Below are 23,499 nucleotides of genomic sequence, written 5' to 3' on the forward strand. Positions count from 1 at the left end.
CAGCTCACAGCAGAAATTCTCAATATTAGCCCAGTCCCTGGCCTTGCATTTCATGCTGCTGAATTTCATCTTGTTTTCCTGACTCCAGTTCCTGAGGTCATCTGGTTCTTCCTCTATGATGGCATGACTTCTCTTTCCATTAAGGGTGCTTCTACAAACTTCACTGGGGCCTTCTGAACACTCTCTCTTCTGTACCAAGGTCAATAATAAAAATTGGATGGGAACAGGCTCAAGACTGACCCTTGAGGAATTGCAGCAACAGCCCCGTAGTTGTCTGGGGACGTCTTTCCTTTCAGCAGCACTTTCCCTACCTCAGGACTGCTGTAGAAATCCACAGCTTGTAATTTCCCATGTGATGCTTTGCCAGTGAAGCACAAACTGTGGCTGCTGTGCTTCCCTCGACAGTTGTCTTACCAGAGAAGGATGTTATGTTGGTTGAATGCGATCATTTTTGAAGATTTCTTTTAATTTTCCTTCCATTTGCTATATTACTACTACATAGTAGCTTGTCTAATGGGCCCTTTGTAGTATTTCTGAGCACTAGGTAGTGCACAAGCACTGAACAAAACTGATCCCAGCCCCAAAGAATGTATTACAACTTCATTATTCCTTTTATTTTTTGAAAGATTTGCAAGGTGGTGAGTTCACAATCTGTCTGTCCTGCCCAGCGGTGCCACAGCTCCGTTTCATGTCCTTCATTTCTCTGGTTTGATCCAAAGTTGTGACTCTGGGTCCTATTTCTAATGATTTATGGACAATTTGCAAATCTGGAAAACAGAGCTGAAATGCTGATGTAAAAAAATCCGCTCTGTCCCTTTCTAAATACACGTGCTGTAATTTATCCTACAAGTAATTGCATTTCAGGTCTTGGAGGGATTTTAATTACTGGTAACCTTTGGTGTGTTCCTGCTCCTTTACGCTCACTGCAGTCATGGAGGGTGAAGATGCAGCTCATCTCACCCAACCGTTCAGCCTTAATTTGTTTTTGACAGGAGGAGTTTCAGATCCCATCGCCACTCATCAGTTAGCTCTTCGTAGCCAAGAGGAGATTTTTTTGGCTGGTGACTGAATACAGCACAGGACCTGAAGTATGGGGAGAGTTATCCACAGTGAAGGACTTGGTAGGGACTTCAGTTTGTGGCCTGACCTGTGTGCATTGTTTTTCTGCTTAAACAACTGTAGGTAGGCTAGCAACAGTCTTTGGGCTCACGTAATATGTGTCAGATCTCATTTTGTTGGGGAAAACGCGATCCTACAGGAAAGTTTTCGGCTGCAGCGTACGGTAGGAATGTATTTACCCTGTAAGAAGGGAGGTGGGCAGCTCTGATCATGGAACAAAACTTCCCCAGCTGACTCCTCTTTCCCTCGGTTGCAGCTGAGACCAACACCTGCAGTTTCAGAGGACTGAGAGTTAATGATTTTTGCTTTTTGCTTGGCCCCTCTTTTAATCGTTGCTTAACGGGAGAGAATTTAAGCACTGAAGCACACAACGTACGTACACAGCCACAGAGGTTTGTCTCAAGGCAGCCCAAGCACTCATCCATATGCAGGGGACTGATTAATGTGCTGTTAGTGCTCAGCACCAGGCGCCTCTGCTTTCGTGACTTTCCTGATGCCAGCGTGAGACTCGTGATGATGACTGGAAGGAAGAAGCACTTATTCCTGCATGGTGGGGGGCTTTTCAATCTCGCAAAGGCATCCCGAGATCCAGTAAACGGAAAGCTGGACAAATTCAACCTTGAAATAAGACGTGGTTTCCTAGCTGCAAGGAGAATTAAAGTTTGGAACAGCTCGGCGAGAGGAAACGGCGGAGTTGGCACCGCTTGGAGCAGAGAGAGAAGATTTGCTATCTCTCCGAAAAAGGTTGCTTTAATCCAGCGTTTTGGGAGAGCTCTGTGATTTGTGTGTGCAGGAGGTCAGTCGAAAGGAGGATGGCAGCGCTGCCCGGTGTTGGTGGGTGAATTACTGGATGTGATTAAATGACCTTTTTGGTTCGGGTCAGTGAACTTCTGTAATAAAAGGATCGGCTGCGGCACGGAGAGGGCTGTGAGATGAGGCAATAGCTTAGAGAACATGAAATTAAATGTCCATCTCACTGCCTTTTTGACTGTTAATAATTAAAGTATTGCTATTTACCAGCGGCGTGGTTAAAATGTGCATAAATGTTAATAGCAAAGTACTTCAGGGACGAAAGAGGACTTTGATCCTGAGCATCTCTCTGGTTTTTAAGGGTTTTTCTCCTCGCAGTGTTTGTCATTTTGCCACGTATTCTTCAGCCCATTTCCTATCAATCCTCCTCTGGAAGGCTGTGGGAGTGGAAAGTGCCTTTGACCACTGCCAAATGCAGCATATCACCCTGCTGCAAGTATTTTTAGCTCCCGGGAGAAATCCGAAGCAATGATTATCATTGTATTTTTATTCTCCTTGCCTTCAAAACCAAGCTGTAAAGGCTGTAATACCTGCGTTAAAGATCTCGAGCAGAGTCCCAGAGAGAAAGCAATCAGAATTGCTGCCACTGAAGCCAACAGAAAAACCTTCTCCATGCTTTGATGGCAAAAGGATCAGGCCAGCAGTCAGTGCTTTTTGAAGTCAAGTTGGCTTGTTTCCCTGTTCACTAGCATTAGAGCTTTGTAATAACATGGTAATCACCTACATAATTGTAATTTATAGCAGGCAAGAGTACTCTTACTCAAGAGGCTCTTCCTACATGAGATGATGGACGTTGGGGAGCTGGTGGGATGACTGTAGGGAAGAACAGACCAGCAGGGTCTGTCCCTTTAGGTGCTACCTCTTTGCAAGTGAAAAGCTCTCCTATCTGCTGGTGTAAAACATGACCCATCTTCGCCGTATTTATTTCATGAGATGCTTGCAAGGTTTCCTCCCAGACAGAGCACACTTTGGGTCTGCAGCAGGTAATAGGAGCTTGCTTGGCTGGGAGTGATCCTGGGAGGCTGCTTGGGCTGCTGGCCCTTACAGTGGAAGATGATCTTTAGATCTTGGATGATCTTTTAAGGTCCCTTCCAGACCCATCCTTCCAATGGGTTAGGGCTAGATCCTGGCTGGGGTCCTGGGCAGGACTCCAGCGCACCTGGTGTCCAGTGTATTGTCATGAAGAACCCCCTCCGAGGGAAAAAAGGAACAATTTTTGTGTTCTCGAGCACCCTTCTCTGCAGAATTCCCTTGGAAGCATGGCTGGGAGAGGTGCTGCCCAGCTGCCCGCTCCACGTGGACTGCCAGTGCTGAAGATCTTGGGAGGCTGCCACCGAAATTCAAAGCTGGAGCCAAGCCTAAATTTCATTTCAGAGGAGAATTGTGTAGAAGTGGCAGGGTTTCTGTGCAGTGTTGTCAGAAAAAATGTCACACCAGTCAAGGGAGCCAGTGGGTTTTTGAGGACAAGCTCTTCCCCCAACTGTTCTGCAGTCTGAATGCTCTAAGGAACTGAAAGGAAACTGGCTTTGATTTTCATTGTACATGGAGGTAGCAAACAGTAAATCATGCTCAGTTAGATCGAATTTTACTAATCAGAGTTATTAATAAAGTAGATAATGTCTTTTTAGATGAGATTTCTCTTTAATTGTCTTGTTTTGGGTGACTTGCAACCTCTCTGTGCTCTGATCCCAGAAAAGTCAGGAGCCGTGAGAGCCAGGAGGGCTGAGCAGGTAAGAGGAGCACTCTGTCATCGTACCAGCGGCCTTGTGTTTACAGCTCATTAGTCCATGTTTAAAAATACCACGCTGCCAATTTAAATCCCAGCTGGCTTCATACAAATTCTGAGATTATCGCTTGCTGAACACAATCCTTCTTTTGCTTCAGCTTGCAGATTCGCTCGTGCCCTCGGAGATTAAGCCTGGTATTTCCTTGGCAACAGTTTCTGCCGTGCTGCATACTAAAGACAACAAGCATGTGCTGCAGGTACGGTATAATGGGGAAGGGAGAAGAATATCCTTACACAGGCTTTCCTGCCATCTGGGACCCCAGCTGTTCTCACGAGGCAACCCCTCTGACAACTCCTTCCCCACCAGAGCAGAGTCCTTATCGGCTGCCTGGTCCTGGCACGTGCAAGGCAGGAATTGCACTTGGAGTGAGAGTGGGATGCATATAAATCTCCCCACTCTTTATCGTTGGCCGTGTGCCTGGCTAAAATAAAAGGGGAAGCGAGATTATGCGCAAAGAGAGGCCACAAATCAGGCTGCCGTCTTCCACAACCTGTACGTCAGGATCAGCATCAGCCGGCCTCTCAGGGACTTGGAGTGGAGGGTCAGAGGGGAAGGATGACCCAAAAGATTAGACCCGTGAAGGGACTGCCTTCCTGAAGTTGCCCTGTTCCCCAGGAAGCAGATTGTGCATCCTAGATGATGTTAGATGAGAAAATCCCTCTCTTCCTACTACCTGCTTTAGGCTGGCACTGCAGTTCCTGGCATTAACGCTCTGCGGAGGGAGGTGATGTCTGGTGCCCCAGCACCTTTCTCCTTCGATGCGTGGAAGTGCAGGAGCTCAGTAGGGCTGGGCCGGGCCCGTGACACTTGGAAAGTGTCATTAGTGAAGGACATAAAGGTTGGTTAAAGGTTTATATCAGCGCACAGCAGCCAAGCTGCCTTGCTTTTTCCAGGTCAGTTCCCTAGGTGCACACTAGGCAATGCTAAACAAACCGAACTATTAAAATGTGAGTGGGCTGAGTCTGCTTTCTCCTTCCTGTGTTGCTTGTTTGCTCCTTTCTCTGCTCTGATTCCTGATGCCAATTAAACCTAGATCTAGGCACAGTCTGCTTCATACTGATTCAGGTGAACCAGCAGGGTATCTGTCAGCATGGGCTGAGCCTGGAAACTCTCAAAGGTACAGAAAACGTGCAGGCAAGCTCTAGAAAACCCAATCTATGAGCACAGAGCCACGTGAGTGATTCATGCCCAAGCAGCATCCTACGTGCACCTAGACTCATCATCTTCAGGGAGAATGGTTGTTTTTGTAAGGTGACTCAGTGCGAGCCTGTTGGTGGAACCGGAGCCCGAGCAGGTAGCATTTCTCTCCCACGATGAAAAACAGCCTTCTTTTTCTGCCAAAGGAAACCCAGGGACAGCACAGCAGCAGGTTCAGACACGATGCTGAGCGGTGGGAGAGGCACGGAGCTGCGAGGAGCCCAGGCTGTCACCTGGAGCTCACAGAGCACTGCACAAAGCTGCTTCGGGCGGATTCCCTGCGTGTGTTGTGCAGGCACATCCCTGGCAGATGGCCTTGCCAAAATTTGGGGGGAAGTTTTCTCCAGCGCCTTTTTCCCAAGAACTGGGTTGCTCGTTCACTGGGAAAACCCAGTGCTGATACTTCCCCAGCGTAATTAACTTGGCACAGGACACGGGAACCTATTTGACACAGTGATTTCCTCACTGTGCTTTGTAAAGCAATCAGCTTTTCAGCTCCATGAAATGATCTTTCAGAAGGGGGGCAGTTAACCCCACGCGGTGCTGGGTTAGCTACCGCTGGCCATGCTCACCCCACCTCTCCCTGCTAACAGAGGAGATTCTCAGGCATGAGTTAAGGCAGAGAGCTTTCTGAGGCAGCTCAAAATTATACCCACATCACACTCCATTGATTTTTCAGGCACTGCAGCATCTGTCCTGCCTGTCTGTATTCAAGTTTGTTCTAAAGGCTAATTTTTTTTTCCAAGGCCAGTGAGAAATTACCCATTTTCCTCCTTCTCCAAGTCGCTGCTTGCTCTGAATTTGCGTTTCCCAACCTGTTGCATCTTCTAGACTGTGATTTTCAAGGCATTGAATCCTTTAAGCCACAATTCCTAGAAAATACAATAAGTGATGATAATCTAGTGTGATTCACCTCATTACCATACATCTTCTCATCCACCAGCTCCCTCCAAAGCCTCCACAACCCCCTGCCAGCAAGAAGAGAAAGCGTGTGAGCGAGGACGTCCCGGACTGTAAGCCTTTGAAGCCGCTGCTGAGTGGCTCCATTCCCGTGGACCAGTTTGTGCAGACCCTCGAGAAGGTAAAAAGTCTCCGGTGGCAAGCTCGGTTCAAGTGGGTTCCTGCAGGTCTCAGAAATTGGCTGCTTTTCTAGCAGAGAGAAGGGAAATCATTTTAGGGTGGCTCAAAATGGAGAGAGGCTAGTGGGCTGTCGAAGAAATGCTGGAATGTGGATCCCTGCACTGAACACAGAGGGAATATTTCCCCGTGGAGGCATGTCCTGATGCTTCATTCACTCATTTCCTGCTGGCTTTTCACGGAGGCAGAGCTTTTAGGGTCACTCCGAGTGACGTGTGTCAGCTGATTTCCAATACATTTGAACAGTGGGGAGGAGATCTCAAAAGTATTGAAAGTATTTTGAAGGTGATGTGACTGCCCATGAACCGGCGTAGTGGAAAATATTGACTTTAGCCTCCCCGTGCTGTAGTTAATCCTTCTGTATAATGAGGGTTGTAGTGAGCTTATCCTGTGAGCGTTTCCTCTGCAGATCCCAGAGATGTAGGATATCTGCAGTGCCACACTGCATTTTGCAGATATTCTTCCCCTTTCCTCCTCCCTGTGCTCCGAGCTTTCATCTCTGTTTGCCTGAGTTGTTGTAACATCTCTTTTTTACTCCCCAATGCTGTGCCTAGCATGGTTTCAGTGACGTGAAGGTGGAAGACACAGCCAAGGGCCACATCGTCCTCCTCCAGGAGGCAGAAACCCTCATTCAGATCGAGGAGGACTCCACACACATCATCTGCGACAACGATGAACCTTTGAGGGTGAAGCTGCGTGACCTGGTTCTCAAATTTCTGCAGAAATTTTAGCCCAAGGACATAGAGCTTTTCAGAGGGTGTCTCCAAAAAGAGAGAATTTCCTAATTCGGAGAGACCAGAAACCACCTTTCCCTTCATGGAAAAGCAAGGGAGTATTTTTTAATATCTATATATTTTTTTAATTTAATTTTTAACCGGTTTTGGAATACTTTGGGGGGGGATTCCTGTGCTGTAAAATTTTTTGTTGGAATTTTAAAGGAGATGTGGATTGCAGAGGAAATAAATAGTGTTTGTTTACAAGGTCAGGGTGAAGTTGTGTGCAGGCACAGACATTTCTGTGTGACGCCATCAGTCAGCAATGCGTGCCCCAGTCCTTTATCTGAGAAAACTCTGCAAGAATATGGAAAAAATGACTTCAGATATTGAGAGAGTTAGTTTTCTCCCCCCTGTTTCTTCCCAACCACCAGATCCACTTTCGTGTTTGTCCGCCATTTACACTCTTTCTGCTTGTGTCTTTCAGTGGACGTGGCACAAAGAGGACTGGGGAAGTTGGGAAAGCAGAGATTAAAAATAATAATAATAAAATAAATAAAAAAGGGGGACTACGCTGGACATGTACAATAGCTCCCAACTGGCAAGAGCTGAGCCATTCCCCGCAAAAGCAGAGGGATTTGGGGAAAGCTCTGTGCTTTAGCAGGTGTTCGCTGATGCTCGCCTCCTCTGTTAGGACCAGATTTGTCCACCGAGCTCAGGCTCTTTGCTAAGGCGCAAAAAAGACTGGCTTCTCCTGGGTGCCTCCATCGCTGGTGGAAGAAGTACCTCCAAGGGGATTGCGATCCGAGGGAAATGCCTGGCTTTCCCTCTGTGCCCTGTTTCTCTCTTGGCTGTTGGGGGAGCTGAGGCAACTTCATTCCTGTCTCAGATGCTTCTGTTAGGTACATAAGGGTAAGCAGCACAAATTTGAGGCCCAAAGGTAGCTAGGGAGGCTTTCAAAAGTACAGAAGTAGTTAAATTCCCAGTGCTCATGCAAAACCTTTGAGATTTAAGTGCCTCTTGTTTCTACCTTCCAAAAACCTGTCCTGTCAGCCCCCACATTCCAAAATTTTGGCTGAAATTCTGATAGTCGCTTAGACAAAGCCATCTGTACCGCAGACCTAGGGACGTTTTTCACTCTCAGAATCATGTGTTTGGGGCGTAAACGTAGTTAATAGTATTGCTTTTAAAAGCAGCTGATTTCTCGGATTTACTGCTGTTCTGTGTTTTTTTTTTTTTTTTTTATGGAATTGCTTTGTATTTATTTGGTGTTAAAAATAAAAAGCATAGTAATGCCAAGGAGAAAGCACATTCTGTGGTTTATAAAAGCATCCGCATGCCTCTTCCACATCTGCCTGTGTGTGCATCTACACATTTGTAAGATATAACAACTTCAGTTTATAGCTTTGGGGAGATTAAGGCAGTGGAAGAAGAGGTCTGTAATAAAAACTGTTTGCTGTTGCCGTCTCCACACCATATTTCCTACACATTAGGGATTCCTGGGTGGTTGGGTGTAGAGACTCCAGCATCCATACCTCTGCTTTGTGTGTGTGTCGTGTGTGAGAGAAATAGCGTCATTAAGGTGATAAAAACCTCAGTTGCAGTAGCATTAATCCTAATAAGAGTTTACAACGTTTGCGGTGCTTCAGCTTCTTTATCATCACTCGAAAATGAAATAAAAGAATCGGGCATATTTCACCTTGTAATTAAATCTCAAGGAAGATTTTTCTCCACACACAAAAAGGCCGTGCGAGAAACTCAGCTGAGCTGAGTAGGCCAGGGAGAAGGAGGAGGAAGCATGGGCCTTGTAGTATGAGAGTCCTTGGGAGTCTTTCTCCTCATTAACCAGACCAGCTCAAATTTATAGGGGATTTAAGTTGTCACCCTAAGCACCCAGAGCCTCAGGCCCGAGCCTGTGCATTAAGCTCGTTGCATCCACCTTTGTGGAGCATGGGCAGCCCGGTGGTGTGCCAGTGGGCAGACATGAAGCTGATGATTTCTGCTTGCTGAAGTGGTTGAGGGTTTGAAAATCAATGTGAAGGAGCTGCTGTGGAAGTCACAGTCAGTGTCACAATCATTTTATCACGAGGAGGTTGCTTCGGGGCCTGCCACAGTGCAAAGAGCAAGGCCCTGCAGCACCGGGGCCGTGCGCTCACTGACAGGATTTGAGGGGAGAAAAGCTTCCCCGTGGCCTCACCCCTCACTATACACACAGTCAGATTCAGCAGAGAGGTTTTTTACTTCTCAAGGTCTTCAGGAAATATTTAAATACGAAGTGTGAGGCAGCCTGTGTCAGCCACAGTAGCTGCCTTAATTGGGCCAAACAAACCCTAATGCTCAGAGCCCCTCATGGAAGCCTCTCCGTTCTGCCTAAATTGACAGAAGTGGAGGGCTCCTGGCTGGTCCTGCCTCTGACGGATGGTTCTGACTTGTTCCTGGCTTGGTGCCTCGCTTTCCCCTTACGCAAAGCAGAAATCGTGCCATCCTCCTCTGCAGGCTGCCTCGAGACGGAGCCGAAAGCTGCTGCAGCAGAAGCCGTATGAAAAGCACAGCAGTGTGAGGGTGATTCAGGACCTGGGAGGGGGCTGCTGTGCTTATTGGCAGAATTAGGAATGCAAAAAAAAAAAACAAACAGTTTTTAGCTCAGTTCACTACTGATGCAATTGGGCTGTCACACAAAAACCTCTCCGTTGGGGTGAAAAGCCATGGCCCCTACCTGTACCAGCCATGCTGATACTTCTAGCACATCATCGGGCAGCCAGTGGATTTCCAAAGGCCTTGTCACCCCTCCTGGAAATAAAATCAACAAATTAATAAAATAAAAAATACAAGTTTTCACCTTTTTCCTCTTGTCATTTTGGGGAGGAAAACTTTTCACAGCTCCAGTCCAGCAACTGAAAACTGATTCACGTCTTTCTTATACACAGCTTGTGCCTGCTGGAAAAATAAACACACCGAGGGGGAAGGGGGGATTTTTTTTAGTGAAAAGTCTTAATTAAACTGGCAAAATAAGTGTTTGTTCATTCTGCACAGAAAGAAGGAAAATAAATAGCATTTCTTCTGGCTGGGTCAGTCCTGCAGAGGTAACCATGGCAGCCCAGGAGAGATACAAATGGAGGGGGAGGAATAAAATGGAAGCCAGACACATTTGAACCAGAGACACACGTTTTGGTGGGCAGGCACCAGCGGGGGTTTTGGTGCCTCTGCCAGAAAGAAAGAAGCCTCCTGGCCACCACCGTGCGACGTTCGCTGTGCCGTGGCCATCCCCAGTCCCTGTGAACATGGGTGATGGGGTCCCACGTCCCCGCTGCGCTTCACCAGCCGCTCTCACTAATTAAGCCCAAGCAGTGGTGTCTGCTGCAGGGCTGCACCTCAGCCCCTGGCAAGGGATTAATTCTCAGTGTACTTCCCCTCCTGCCAGCCAGGGCTCTGTCAGCGGGCTGGGGAATAACGGGGAGAAAAGGTTAAAATCAACCTTCCGCACTGCTGGGTTTTACGGCCCGGGTATTCCTGGAGGAAAGAAGGATGCTCTGATTTTGTTCCATTAATTACAGCCTGAATCAAAGCAGCTGTACCAAGTCATTACAGCCCAGGTTTGTGCTCTCCCACACCGTGCCCAGGTGCAGTCAATGCCCCTGGGGCCGTCATTAGGTCCCCGTTTACCCATCCCATTACCACCACAGGACCTGCTACATGGGCCATGCCACTTTGGGGACCCACCACCAAGTCTCGTGGCCCAGGGGAACTAAACCATGGCTCTGACCAGTGCCACATCCTGCCTAAGGGCCGTATTTCAAGCCTCTTTGCCTTGCTTAGCATGAAAAATTAAATGATTCCCCATCTTTTCTCCCCCTTGGCCCTGTCCTCGCCCTGAGCTCGTGGGGCTGATGTCTGCATCTCGAGCCAGGTGAGGCCAGGCTGCTGCGGGCCATAGAAGCTGGGAGAGTGAAAGGGTTGAGGTAGGCATAACTTGGTAAGCCAAACTCAGTAGGCATAACTCAGCCTATCCTTAGGGTCAGCCTAAGCTCAGGTGATAAAACCTTGAGCAACCACTGGCTCCATTGCAGCAGTAACGCAAGTGTAGGCCCCGGCATCCATCTTGGTCCTCCCTGGCACTGCTGTCACTGGGTTCCCAGTAACAAAGCGGGGCTGAACAAGGCTGCCCCCAGTCACGGGGGCTGTGTGGGCAGCCCCAGGTCCCTGCTCCCAGCCCAACCACGGTGAAAATCACCTCAATTTGTCTGATTTTTGTTGCCATCCTCACATTGGCAGCCAAGCGGGTGGGGGGGCAGAGCTTAAACCCAGCAAGGTGAGAGGGCCAGGCCCCTGCTGAGAGGTGCCTGCAAGAAGAGCGTCCCAGAGGCAGTAGGAACTGGGTTTACACCACATTTGTGTCCTTTTTTTTAGTTCTTAAAGGGAAAAAGCAAAGCCAAAACATTCGGTTTCTGCCACAGCGCTGCTCTAGGACGTGTCCCTCAGGGGGCAGGGCCGGCCTCCAGGAAGGCGCTCACAAAATGGATGGCACTTGCTCTGGGGTGGGTTTGGGTTTGATTATTTTTGCGTGTGTGTGTGTTTTTTCCCTTCTAGATTAAATTACTTCGTGGCTTAAAACGCTCGGTGACAATTATCCTTCCCTTGCAGGCACAACACAGGGCGCTGCGCAGGGCTTTCATTAATTGCCTGCCTAATAACTGCTCGTTTCCCTCTGACTGCTCTCAATATTCACCAGCCCGAGCCTACAAATTACAGAGCCCGTCCAGCGACCCCGCACATGCAGCCACTGGCAGCTGCGGGTGCTGTGCTGCAGCAGTGACGGCCTGGTCCCCTTCCCCAGTCCCCTCTTTATCGCTCTGAAGCCATTTGGCTGCTTTGTGGGGTAAAACCCTGCTCTGCCCAGGGGTTTAGGGCAAGCCCAGGGCCCCCAGGTGCTGTATGGCACCGTAATTCCACTGCTTGAGTCCCATTGTGATGGGGTTTAAAGCAAGAACCAGGGCACAAGGTGCTGGGCCCCGAGGTGCTGGGCCCCCTCTGCCTTGCGTGGTGGACCTTTGCCTGTCAGCCCACTAACACCACCAAGAAAATACTGCCTCTAAAACCCCATTTTTCTTCCCAAAGCCTTCCACAGTGTGTCGCTGGGAGCGAGCTGGGGGTATAAATCCTGCACGTCACTTAGCGCAGGCCCAGCGATGCTCTCCGAAACGCGACGGGGCTGTAGGGATTTATTTATGGCATCGCCACAGCAGCGGCACCCACCTCACACACACCCCAATTACAAAAGCCAGGTCGGTGCCTCTCAAGTTCCCATGCCCCCTGCTGTTAGCACCGTCCCTGCAGCCAGCAGTGTTTTGGGGAGGAATCCCAGGAATTTGGGCTCCTGGGGCAGAGCGTTCACCTCCTCCCTTCTGGGACATGAAATTTGTGGTTCCCTGAAACCTCTCCTGGAAATAAAACCCAGCACAATGCTCCTAATGGAGATGAGCCTTTACCCCAAGGCAGTGAGGGCCATAAAGAGCACAAGTCCTATGGGGCAGGCAGCACAGAAGTGAATGGGCAACTGCAGAGGAAGGCAGCTGCTGGGGAGGAAAGGGGAAAAAAGAAAAAGAAAGCGAGACCAAGGAAATCCAGCATCGTGTGGGAAATCCTCCGGCTCCGTTCCGTTGGGCTGGCCGTGGCCGAGGCTCCTGCCCTGGGGTCTCAGCTCGCGGTGGTGTGCCCCATCCCGCTCCCAGCCCCCAGCAAAGCAGGCACGGGGACGCGCTCCGTCAAGTTAAACTCTCCATTTATTGGATCCTTTTACAAAAACCTCAACATATGAATATTGTGCTCGTGTTGAAGGAGTGTTTCTGGTCTGTTTTTTTTTTTTTTTTTTTTTTTTTGTCTTTAAACCTGGTGCTCACGGAGCAGGGCGCAGGGGAGGGCAGGGCTGGGCGGCGAGACAGGAGCGGCACCGCGGGCGATGTTATTTTATTTACAGCGAACGCCCCCGGGCCCGGATGAAGCAGCAAAAATGTTGAAAAAGGGGAAAGGCCTCAGGAAAGGTGCCGCCACCGAGGGACCTTCCTGCCACCGAGCAGGTGACAAACCACACGCCCCACCCTGAGCTTTGGAGTTACTCGGGGTCCCCAAAAACCAGGGGAGCGAAGGGCGATGGGGATGGTGGCAGGGCTGGGATCCCGAAATGCCGCTGTGCTCCCTGCTGGTGGAGGGAACCCCGTGGGATGGCTCAGGGGCAGAAAGTCGTGGTGTGAATCACGGGGCTGTACTCCAGAAGGGTTCCTGTGTCTCTTTAGGCAGATTTGGGAAAGCTCCAAAGCCGCAGCCCCAGCCCTGGGGGTGGGGAAGGGGACGGGGCATTATTTTCCTTATCATCATCCCTCCCAACCCGCCCGTCCCTATGCAGCAACCATTTAACCCTCGGCCCCAAACCCGTCCCTTTTTTTTGGGGGGGTTCAGCCAGGAGGAACCCCTCTCAGGACCCAGCACACGCCGCACAACCGCGATGCTCCACAATGACCAGGGATCTTCCAAAAAAAAAAACAACAAAAAAAAAAAACAAAATAAACACCACCCAAGAGCTGGGTGAGATGGGCAAGAGGCGTCTCTCATTATTTCTATAAAGTGCAATCCACAGCTGCAACGAGGGGGGAGCGAGCGCCGGCAGCAGAGGAGCTTTGTGCTCCTCAGGGACCACGGCGAGGGCTGCTGAGGCTGGTGCAGCTCTGCCCTCCGAGCAGGAGCAGAAGATGAGCCCCTCCCCGAGGTGTTTTGGGGCCTCGCTGAGCCCCCCGTTGTGTCCTTACAGACACTGGGAACCTTCACGTGGTCTGCTTGAAGGGCCTGACGTTGAAACAAGAAGGGAGTGGGAAGGAAAACACCACTGAGACTGAGAGGAGACATCTCCGTCCTTGTCACCGCGCTCTGCTGGTGAAGGCAGGAGCCCCTCCGTCCTTCCCAAAGGGCAGAGCCGTACCCCTGTGGCAGGGAGGGCACAACAAGCTGGCTGAAAACGGGGCTGGGCAGGTCACAGAGCCCCAAAAAGTGGTGCAGGCTACACGAGGAGGGTGCAGACCCGAGGAATGAGTGCAGGAGCTGCCAACGGAGCGGCCCTGCTCCTGCTTTGGGACACGGGTGGGTGACAACATCCCCCTGCTGCCCGCACACGGGGCCAGGAGAGCTGGGGACAACGAGGTTTCATCTCCCCATGCACCCAGAGCCTTTGTGGGGTTAACGAAGCCTTTGTGGGGTCACCCTTCGAACACAGCCCAAAGAGGACAAGGTTTTAAGGCAGTTACACTGAGACCCCCAGGGATTGAGGCAGAGAGGGGACGCCAGCCCGCCCCGAGCTCCAGCAAACCCAGGCTGGGCCAGCTTCAGTGCTGCCCATGAGGGTGGCCGATCCCAAGAGATGGCCCCAAAAGGGCCCCGATACCCCACTGCTACCCCCAAAAGGCCAGAGCAGGCTCGAAGCCTCTCCACAACCTGCTCCAACACACGACGCTGGGTCACCGCAGCCCTGCCGCGCTGCAGGAGGAGCGTTCCCAACCTCAAACCCTGTTTTTGAGGCCTGGCGGTACCTGCGGTGGAAAAGGGACACCAGGAATGAGAGCACAGCAGCCGAACGCCCCCGTGGCTGCGGTGTGGGACCCGGCGTGGAGTTGGGAGCCGGCTCAGGACCCTCCAGGACCAACCTCGTCCTTGCTCAGCCCTCGTGGAGCTGCGGGAGGCTCGGCAGGGCGAGCAGGGCGCTCACCAGCGGGGTGACACCTGGAAGTCCTCAGTAGTGGCCACAGGGCGATGGGAGCCGGGCCGTGGTGTGCAGGAGGGGAGGAGGAGAGAGGGAGGAAGGACGGGGACAGCATCACCGGAGCTGCCTCGAGGTGGGGAGAAACCTCTGCAGTCAAACGCCGCCGACCTGGCCTTGCCACGGCGCCCCCCGAGAGTGCAGCCAGGTCCAGAGAGGGGTGGGAAAAGGGGAAAAAAAAAAAAAAAAAAAGCCTCACGCGGCAAATCTAAAACACTTTCATTTTAAATAACAATAATTATAATTAAAAAGAATGGTTGCCCTTGGCTAGCCCGGGGGCGGGTCCGCTAGCCAAGGCGCCATTCCTCAGTGTACGATCCTAGGGAGCGTCCTGGCGGGGGCCGGGAGATCCTGCACCCCGCCGCCTGGTCGTGTCGCCGTGGGGGAGAGCAGGACGGGGGCAAAATGTGCCTGTCCCAACCCCAGGCCGTCCCTTTTCCTCCGCGGGAGGGAGGCCAGAGTCAACAGCAGAAGGCTTTTGGCCCTCGGAGCCTCGCTGAGAAGCCACCCCTCCGCCCTCGCCCGCCTCGGGATGAAGTTCGGCGAGCCGAGGGGAATCCGGCCACCCGCTGCCTGCTGCTTTTAGATGAATTTGAAGCATTTCGTCTTGTCGTGGGGCAGGCGGGTCTTGAAGAGGACCGAGTCGACGCGGAACTGGGTGTAGAGCAGCGGCATGTAGCCGTACACCTTCACGAAGAAGTTGATGCACTTGTGCCGCTCGTGGAAGTGGGAATCGTCGTGGGACAGCGCCTGGGGGCAGCCGGGGCAGCGGAAAGTCCAGCGGGAGGTCACCTGCAAGAGAGGGCCGGGGGCCGGTCACTGCAGCTGTGTTTAAAATGATTCATTTGGGGCACAGTTTGCCAGCAGAGATAAAGAGAGGAATGATTCACAGCTGAAATTCCTGCCCCAAATTCTGGCGTTGGTTTGTTAGCACGGGGCAGGGGGATCCCAGCCGGGCTGTTGGGGTTTCGTACCAAGGGTCTTCCACACACACACGAGCGTAAATGTCTCGGCAAAGCCACACAAGATCAGCCAGGAAATCTTTTCTAATCATGCTGTACGCTAAGGGAGGAAGGAAATCTGTCTTCCAGCTGCTCCGCGGGGCCTTTGCTGACCCAGCAAACCCCCTGCTCTGAGCGGCACCGTGAGCCAACCCCAAATTCATCCCGCGTGCCATGGCGAGGACTTGACTGCTTCTGGAGGCTGCGCTGAGCTTTTGAACGAAGCCCTGCAGCTCCTCGGGGATGGAGGGGTAAAAAAAATAACAGTACAAAGTCCCTACCTTTATGGGAGGCTTTCTCGTGAGGTGGGAGACGAGGAAGTTCATGGCGATGTCCTCGCAGTTGATGTACTCGTCCACCATGTCGCGGATGGCCTGCGGCATCACGTAGGAGTACAGGTAGGCGTAGTACTGCAAGAGGAACAAGGGGACGCGTTGCTCGAGGGGATCCCGGGCAGCACGCGCTGCCTCGGCCCCCTCAGACCTCGCTCTCTTTGCTGCTGCACAGTCAGCACGTCGCCAGCAGCTGGCGGATCCCCTTTCCACAGGACAGCTCAGGAAACTGTAGGGAAAGGGCCCGTTGCCTTCCCAAGATCTGTTTGCCCTCTGTCTTCCTTCTCACAGAGAGAAGATCCCTTCTCCTCGAGAGAAGAGCGTGTCCCAGAGGCATTTTCCGCCCTGCTCCCTTCCAACAATCAAATCAGAGCTAATCCTTAACAAATAAATCACAAACACCCAAGCTCTGGTTCCTCTAGGAAGGAGAGGAGAGCTCCAGGCTGGCCACGGAGGAGCGGCCGTGACGTCTCACCTTATGGAAGAAGGCAGCACCAGTGAGCACCATGGAGAGCTCACACGAGTAGTTGGAGTTGTAGAGCCAGGACTGGTGGGGGATGTCCCACGCGTGGTAGCGCCCCGGAAAACCGACGATGCGGTCCCTCGCCTCTCTCCACACCCTGCAAACACACCAAGAGCTCGGATGAGGAGCTTGGAGATCAGCACAGCTCTGCCTGAAAACCTCCAGGGGCAGCCGGGCGAGACCGTGCCCTCGACGCCAAGGGATCTGCTCCCACGGAGGTGCTGCAAGTTAGGGGAAAATTGCATATAAAAAATAAATAATTGGGGTTTGCTGGTCCAAAGAATGGCCAAGATACATCGTAGTTTGGACAAAAAAAAGATTAAACATCGTTAAAATGTGCAAATGTGGTTTAAAGCCACAGGCTGTGAGCGCAGAGCAATGCTGGGTGCCACCAAATTGGGTTTCTCGTGTTGGGCCTCTTCTAGAGGGCTGTTCCAGTTTATGATTTGCAGGGGAGGGAAGTGCTCCTGGCTCACGCATACGGGATCTTCTAACTCCTAAAGGTTGCTCTGTACGTTTAAAGGAAAGCTAAGGAAAAAAGCCTGATGTCCCCAAATTAGATTCTGAGGTACAGAGAGCACGGAAAACGGTGAGCTCAGGTGAAAAAGGGCAGGGAAAGAGGTGGGGAAAGCCACCAAGATGCGAAACCACCGGCTCTGCATCGGCTTCCTCTTATAAAAAGTCCAGAGCAGCCACGGCTCTGGGCTGGGAGTAACCCACCCCCTGCCCCTAAACCCCCTGGGCCTTCCCCCACAGCTCCGTTTCCTCCTCCTTAAGGCAGAGGTGACACGGAGCTCTCTTCAGGAAGGCTGCAGAGATGCTAAAGAGCCCGGTGTGTTCAGAGGCAGGATGCCAAACTCTGCTAAATCTTTGTCCTTCACCCTAAAATGATGCTGGTCCCCAGGGAATTAAACCGTGAGGCTCGCGTGAGAGAGCACGGGCTCGGTTAATATTCTGCTCCCAGCTGCAGCTCGCTCTCCTCAAGTGAGATCCCCCAGGAGAGCCGTGAGGCTGTCAGGAATCATTAAGACAAACGTCAGAGCCCGGTGTCTAACCTGGCAAACCAACCCAGCCTCCACGTGCGGGGCCGCCAGCTTCCCTGCGAGCATCTGAGCCGACCTCACGTGTCGGTGCCCAAGCTCAGAGAGCCCGGACTGCAAAAAACAAGTCCCAGGCGGGAGCCTGGTGGACTCGGGAGGGTTTTCCCTTCGCCACAGGCACAGAACGAGGCAGCGAGTGGTTTTTTTCTGTTTTCCTGAGGTGGAGGAGAGCTGCCACGGCTCCTTTGCCTGCTGAGAGCTTCAGAAGCGATGGCTGCAGGGCTGCTGCAGACACCAACTTTCCAAGGGCGCTCATTACGCTTCCTAACACAGCAAGGAGCAAGGATGGGGTTGTTGTTACGGCCTCGAGTCAAATTAATGAAGCTCCAATATAAGCTGGTAATGAAAAGGGAGTAATTAACGCTGCCAGCAGCGGCCCTGGCACCATCCTCCCAGCCCTCGCTCGCTGGCTGAGCTCTCTCTCAAATGTTTTGAAAAGCTGGAGCAGGAACTGCTCGCCCCTCCTCGCTTCTCCCACCTCCTGCTTTCACAAAAACCTGATGTTTTCGGGACAAAAAGCCAGGGGAAAGTTAAGGGAAGATGTAGGTGCTGGAGCAGAAGGAGGTGGGAACGGGAGCAACCTCTTCTGTGCAGTGTTTCTCTTTTTCATCTTCTGGAGAGAAAAATGCTGCAATAGCTGCCACATCCCAGCATCACACGGAGCAAACGGGATGCTTTGCCCAAGCAATCAAGTCCTGCAAGGGCTGTGACCGTCCTGGCCTTGGCAACGTGAAGGATGGAGCGCAGAAGCCTCTTGGATCTGTTTTCCAGTTTTCTTCTTAACATACCCTCAAGAACATTACGGGAGGGTTATCAGAACTGCAAAAGCCTGAGAGTAAAGGTTAGGCAGTGCGAGAATCAGGAGGGTTGCCTGGACAACCTGGAATCAGCCCACCTGCAGTCATTAAACACTTCATTAGCACACATTTCTCCTCCAACAACTCGAGCTGGAAAGCCCCAGGAAAGGCTGTGCTAGCCCCCTGCCAGGCTCTCGTTTTAACCACGGGGCCACGAGCAGCACCGGGATGCAGAAAACATCCAGGTGGGGTTGAAAGCTACACCCTTGGAGGCCACTCACCGGAACCCAAACATGATCTCGTCGTGGCGAAGGTGAGCGTCGTCATCGATGGACAGGATGGCCTCCGTCTCGATCTCATCCCACGGCAGGAAGCGGTTGTTCAGGCTGTTCTTCTCCGTGCGTACGACCTACGGGACAAACACGAGCGTCACGGTGTGCAGACGGAAAAGGTCTCACCTGCCCCGGCACACCTACGGGCACGCCGATCCCTGGGCTGCTCCATCCCGCCAGCCTCCTCTTAAAATAAAATCCAGCCTGGTGAAAAGAAGGCGGCGTCACGGGCGTGAAACGCCATTAAATGAGATTACGTTTGGTCACATAAAAAAGCCATTAACACGGGGAAAATATTTGTGGCGGGGACCCGCGTGACAGCTGGAGCGATTAAACTCCTGTGTAAAGCCCGTGTTGGCGCCTTCAGCTGTCAGCAGGAACAACTGGGGGCAAAAAATGGAGCGTTCAATGAGAAGGCATTAAAATGTTTCGCTGGAGAGCCATCAAAAGTACGATTTATTGCAGGAAGGGGAATGAATGGCGCAGCTCTAGGAGGTGGTGGATCAGGGTAGAGCCGTGCCGGCAGCGCTCCCAGCCCAGGAGGGATGTGGTGTGAGCAGTGCCCGCATGGGAAGGTGAAGTGGAGACAACGCCAGAGCAGGAATTTCTCCCCCCTCTCCCTCTCAGTCGCTTGCCGGACTGGAAGGGCTCTTTGGCAAACCGATGTGGTGCCAGGAGCCACGTTTTGGGATGAAGCTGCTGCTGAGCCTTCATAAAATCACAGAATCATTAGTGCTGGACAAGCCCTCCAAGATCACCTGGTCCAACCACCCCCTACCACCAATGTCACCATCAAACCCATGCCCCCAAGCACCACGTCCAACCTCTCCTTGAACACCCCCAGGGACAGGGACTCCACCACCTCCCTGGGCAACCCGTCCCAATGCCTGACTGCTCCTTCTGATCAGAAATGTTTCCTCGTTTCCAACCTGAACCTCCCCTGGGGTCCCTGCTGCTTGATGGGCCACCAGGAGCATTGGGATCCTTGCTCCGAGGGGACAGGGCTGAAGCAGAGGAAAGGACTGGACGGCCTTACATACAAATAAACCCCTGTGGGTGCTCATCTACAGGGCAGCCAGCCAGACCTTGGAGGGGACAACGAGCACTTCCAGAGGGACAGAACACGTACAGGGCCCCTCCAGAAACAGCAGCCCCTATTCAGACCTGTTCAGTGCTCCTTCCAGCTCGGTGACACCATAAAACGGATGTCAGGCCCTCGTGGGTGTAACAAGGTGCTTCTGAAAGAGGCTCCATTTCTGAAATCTTGTGGCCACGACCAGTTTCTGACTGCCTGCTTCGCCTCCTGTTGCTGGGCTTGCCCTCCGGTAAGGCTGCAGAGTTATTAAAAGCAGCGCCGATCCATAATTTATCCTCCTGCTTAAGAGCACAGAGCATGCCGTGCCTCTGCTGGTACGGTGGCATTTCCTCCCCGAGGCTGATCTCATTGAAGTCCGGGGGTGTCTGACTCGTGAGGATTAGCAGAAGTTGGAGCCAGGCCATCGGAAATGCATTTAATGCTTTCCAGGCAAGGTCCTGCCTACCGCTCCCGCTGGACCAGCTGAAGACACATGGATAGAGGACAAAAGAGAAAGAATTGGGGCCGAGCAGCAGAAAACCTTTTCTGCCCCATCAGCACGCTGAGAAATGTCCACGGCTTTGCATTGAGCAGCCTCCTACTTGCTGTGGGTCCTCAATTCAGCTTCTCGGGAAAGACTCAGCTTGTACATTTGCGAAATGTCAAATTATTTCCACTCCCTGGAGCTGCAAGAGGGCAGCACAGGGGGTGGAGAGATTGGTGCATTGGCACAAAACTCTTCCCTAAAGAGAAGGATGCTACGGAGGAGCAAGATGCCTCCGAGACTCAATAAGCACATCCACCACGTGAGCACAAGCGAAAGTTAGAAGCAACTTAAAGCTCCTGCCTTTGATGCCTTGTTTTCAAAGGAACTGTCCCAATTTACAGCGCTTTTAGGATGCGGCTAATTGGCATCAGCCATCTAGTCAGTGGCTTCTGGAAATCCCTGCGCTTGCCCCTGGGTGACTGCACCAGGAAAGCAAATGGGGACGTGCAGGCAGCGATTCGAGAAGGGACCAAACCTTCCTCCTGTCTCTGCCCTCCTGGGACGGCTCAGCACAGTGCTTTTTCCTCAGGCAGGACCAGGTTTTGGTCTCGAACACACACACACAACACCCCGAGCTGGGGAAACAAGGGCATCGCGTTATTAGATGGGAAATAGAGCTCTTGAGAAAGAGACAAGTGAACCTTTGGGAAGGTTTTCTTCTTTAATACAAGTGGCTAATCTTGTAAAAACAGGTTACAAGGGGGAAGGGGAGGAGTATTCGAATCGGGGACTTGAAACATTCCTATCTCTTCGAAGGTTTTTCCATTTCAATGGGCCTCGGAAAACGCCAGATTTGTCAGGCGTGAAATGGCCATTACGGGCACAAATGCGCTCAGGAACTTACTAGGCTAGGTGAAAAAGGAAGGGTTATTACACCAGCCAAGTATAAAGAAGTCCAATCCTCTCCCTCCTGTGGCATTAAGTGAGATTTAGCAATTTTTCCTGACTTCATCACAAACCTAAAATACAGCTGAGCGGCACCTTATCGGGCCGCGTCCTTGGCCACGGGTATCTCCATGCACTCCTTCAGAAATAGCAGCTCAGCCTCCCCGTGCCATGCATGTGGAGAAAGCAGGCAGCCACTGTGGTGTCCATACACACCTCTATACGTACACAAGGCATGGTATGTTGCCAAAATCAGGGATTTATGGACGAGAGGAGGTGGCCTGGTCACCCTGTGGGACCTCCTCAGGCAGTACAGCAGGGCCTCGAATTGCTTCTCTTCTCTGGAAGATTCTCAGCCTTAGGTGCCATAAAGCTGCTGAGAAACATCTCGACAACATTACTGGGAGATCAAACTTCTTGGCACTGGTTGATCTCCAAATGCTTTCTGAAGAACCAGCAGCAAATGGCTGGTGGGGTTGGGAGCTGTGAGTTCAGCCATGTTGCCGATGTGAGCCCCTGCTCACGGGAGCCCCTTCTCAGACCCAACCTGTGGCCACCTCAGGTGTCTCTGACAGAAAGGAATCCCTTTTGAAGACATCAAGAAATGGGGGAATCCATCCTTCCTCTGAATGTCCCTCAGGACGTCCAACCTAAGGCCAACCACTCGCTCCTCTGAGGGATCCGCCATCAGCTCCCTCAGCAGGCCTCTTCCACACGGGACCGGGCAGCGCCATAACCAAACCCTCTTTCAGTTCTTATTCAACCAGATCAAGCTCGCCATCTCTCACCCAGGGCCATTTCTCCTGCCCTTCCCTCACGTTAATGATGGCTTTTGATCATATTTTTCAGGCGTTGTGAGCCAAGAGCTGGGTGAGCACCCACCAAAGTTGCCTCAGCAAGCGTGAGGCGCGTGCTGAAATGCTGAGCTCCGGCTCACCAGTTACTCACCAGTAACCTTCACCCAGCGAGATTCTAGCACTGGGGAGCTCAAAAAATCCCATCAGCTAAAAGAAAGGCACACAAATTCACCAAAAAGCCACCCTCCCCTGCAGGGAACAGGGAGGCTCCAACCACAGAGCACAGCAGCACTGTTAGGACCTTCACACAAACCCCAGCCCCTCCTGCCTCACATTTTGTACTTCTGGCTGTCTTTACCTTGGTTGTTTTTGGCCTTTTCTTGGCAATTTTGTTTGAAAACCTTTGCCACCAGTGGTATTACGAAGCGTGGTGCTGTACAAAGTCGCTGCCGTGGCTCCCAGCTCCAAATCACCTAAGCAGTTTACACACTTAGGAAGTTTGTCTTAAAACTACAAGACATAAAATGCTTCTCAGCACAACACACACCATATTAGAGACTTCTGCTCCTCTCAGCAAAGCGAGGTGATTTCATTCCACCAGTTTCTTTTGACTGAAGGAGCACGAAACCCCGAAACTCAACCCAAACCTGTTTAATACATCCATTTGCTCCTGGCGTTGTTCATGGCCATGCTGGCCAAAAAAGATCTTAAAAGTGTTAGACAGAGCTAAAAGAAAGCTTAAATCTGTCCTCTGCCCAGCAAGAATGCCCCAACCAACACCAGTATTTTCTATTTATGCAGAATATTTATACATAAATACAAAAATTTAGTAAAATCGGTGTCTTCCAGCAATGTCTAGTGAGGCTTTATGCCTAAGCCTTAAATTAAGCGTCACATCTAATTTGATGGCGAAAACATGAAGAATGTCTGTGCCCTTGGAGAAATCCTGACAGCTCCGCTTAGAGAAGCAGATTGATTTGTGGGCAAAGAGCAAGCTCTGCAAGCAAGCGGGAAGCTCATTGCTCATGTCAGGTCTTCATCAGGAAAAAAACAGAAGGGCACCCTTAGGAGAGCCAAGTAATTTGGGGAGCCAAAGAACAAGTTCTCGGGAAAAGGATCCACTTCCACTGTTCCCAAAGACACGGGGAGAAAGGGAGAAGCAGAGTGGTCCTGGCAGCACAGTCCTCTAGGGCCGACACAGATTTACAGCCCTGTCAATCCTCTTCTTGGCACTGGCTCTTGAAGTTTGCAGTAAGATCCAGAGAAGGAAGGCACCGGCTGCGCAGGGAGGATGCTCAAGGGCTGTGCCTCAGCCTTGCTGCCATCCCAGGGACTGAACCCATGGACAAACCCTTCTAAAAAATGTACTTTATCCCGATGGTAGCATCTAGGGGCAAAGATCCCAACCGAGGACACACCGTTCCGCTTCGTATGGCTGAGCCAGAGGGATTTGCAAGGTCAGAACCTCAGAATTGCAGCAGAGGAGGAACAGTAAGTGGCACCGGGAATCCCTTTGCCCTTACCTGAAACTGTTCTGTAATCAGGC

At 51.6% G+C, this 23,499-nt stretch overlaps 2 protein-coding genes across 5 annotated transcripts in view; one reads left to right on the plus strand and one right to left on the minus strand.

The window, feature by feature from the left end:
* INTS9 (integrator complex subunit 9) overlaps positions 1 to 8,019 on the plus strand; it is a 73,669-nt gene extending 65,650 nt beyond the window's left edge. The window contains exons 15-17 of the mRNA XM_082755735.1: positions 3,814 to 3,912; positions 5,857 to 5,994; positions 6,605 to 8,019. Of these exons, the coding sequence (XP_082611861.1) occupies positions 3,814 to 3,912; positions 5,857 to 5,994; positions 6,605 to 6,781 (414 nt within the window). The 3' untranslated portion in view covers positions 6,782 to 8,019. The remainder of the gene's footprint in view (positions 1 to 3,813; positions 3,913 to 5,856; positions 5,995 to 6,604) is intronic.
* Positions 8,020 to 12,525: 4,506 nt separating this feature from the next.
* The window catches only part of EXTL3 (exostosin like glycosyltransferase 3), a 109,871-nt gene continuing 98,897 nt past the window's right edge, over positions 12,526 to 23,499 (minus strand). For all 4 annotated transcript variants that reach the window (XM_082757715.1, XM_082757714.1, XM_082757713.1 and 1 more), the window contains 4 exons: positions 18,599 to 18,726; positions 16,373 to 16,517; positions 15,847 to 15,975; positions 12,526 to 15,356 (listed from right to left, as the gene is read on the minus strand). In XM_082757715.1, the coding sequence (XP_082613841.1) occupies positions 15,147 to 15,356; positions 15,847 to 15,975; positions 16,373 to 16,517; positions 18,599 to 18,726 (612 nt within the window). In that variant the 3' untranslated portion in view covers positions 12,526 to 15,146. The remainder of the gene's footprint in view (positions 15,357 to 15,846; positions 15,976 to 16,372; positions 16,518 to 18,598; positions 18,727 to 23,499) is intronic.

The sequence above is a fragment of the Aythya marila genome, assembly GCF_965140915.1.
Source record: "Aythya marila genome assembly, chromosome: 3".
Taxonomy (NCBI): domain Eukaryota; kingdom Metazoa; phylum Chordata; class Aves; order Anseriformes; family Anatidae; genus Aythya; species Aythya marila.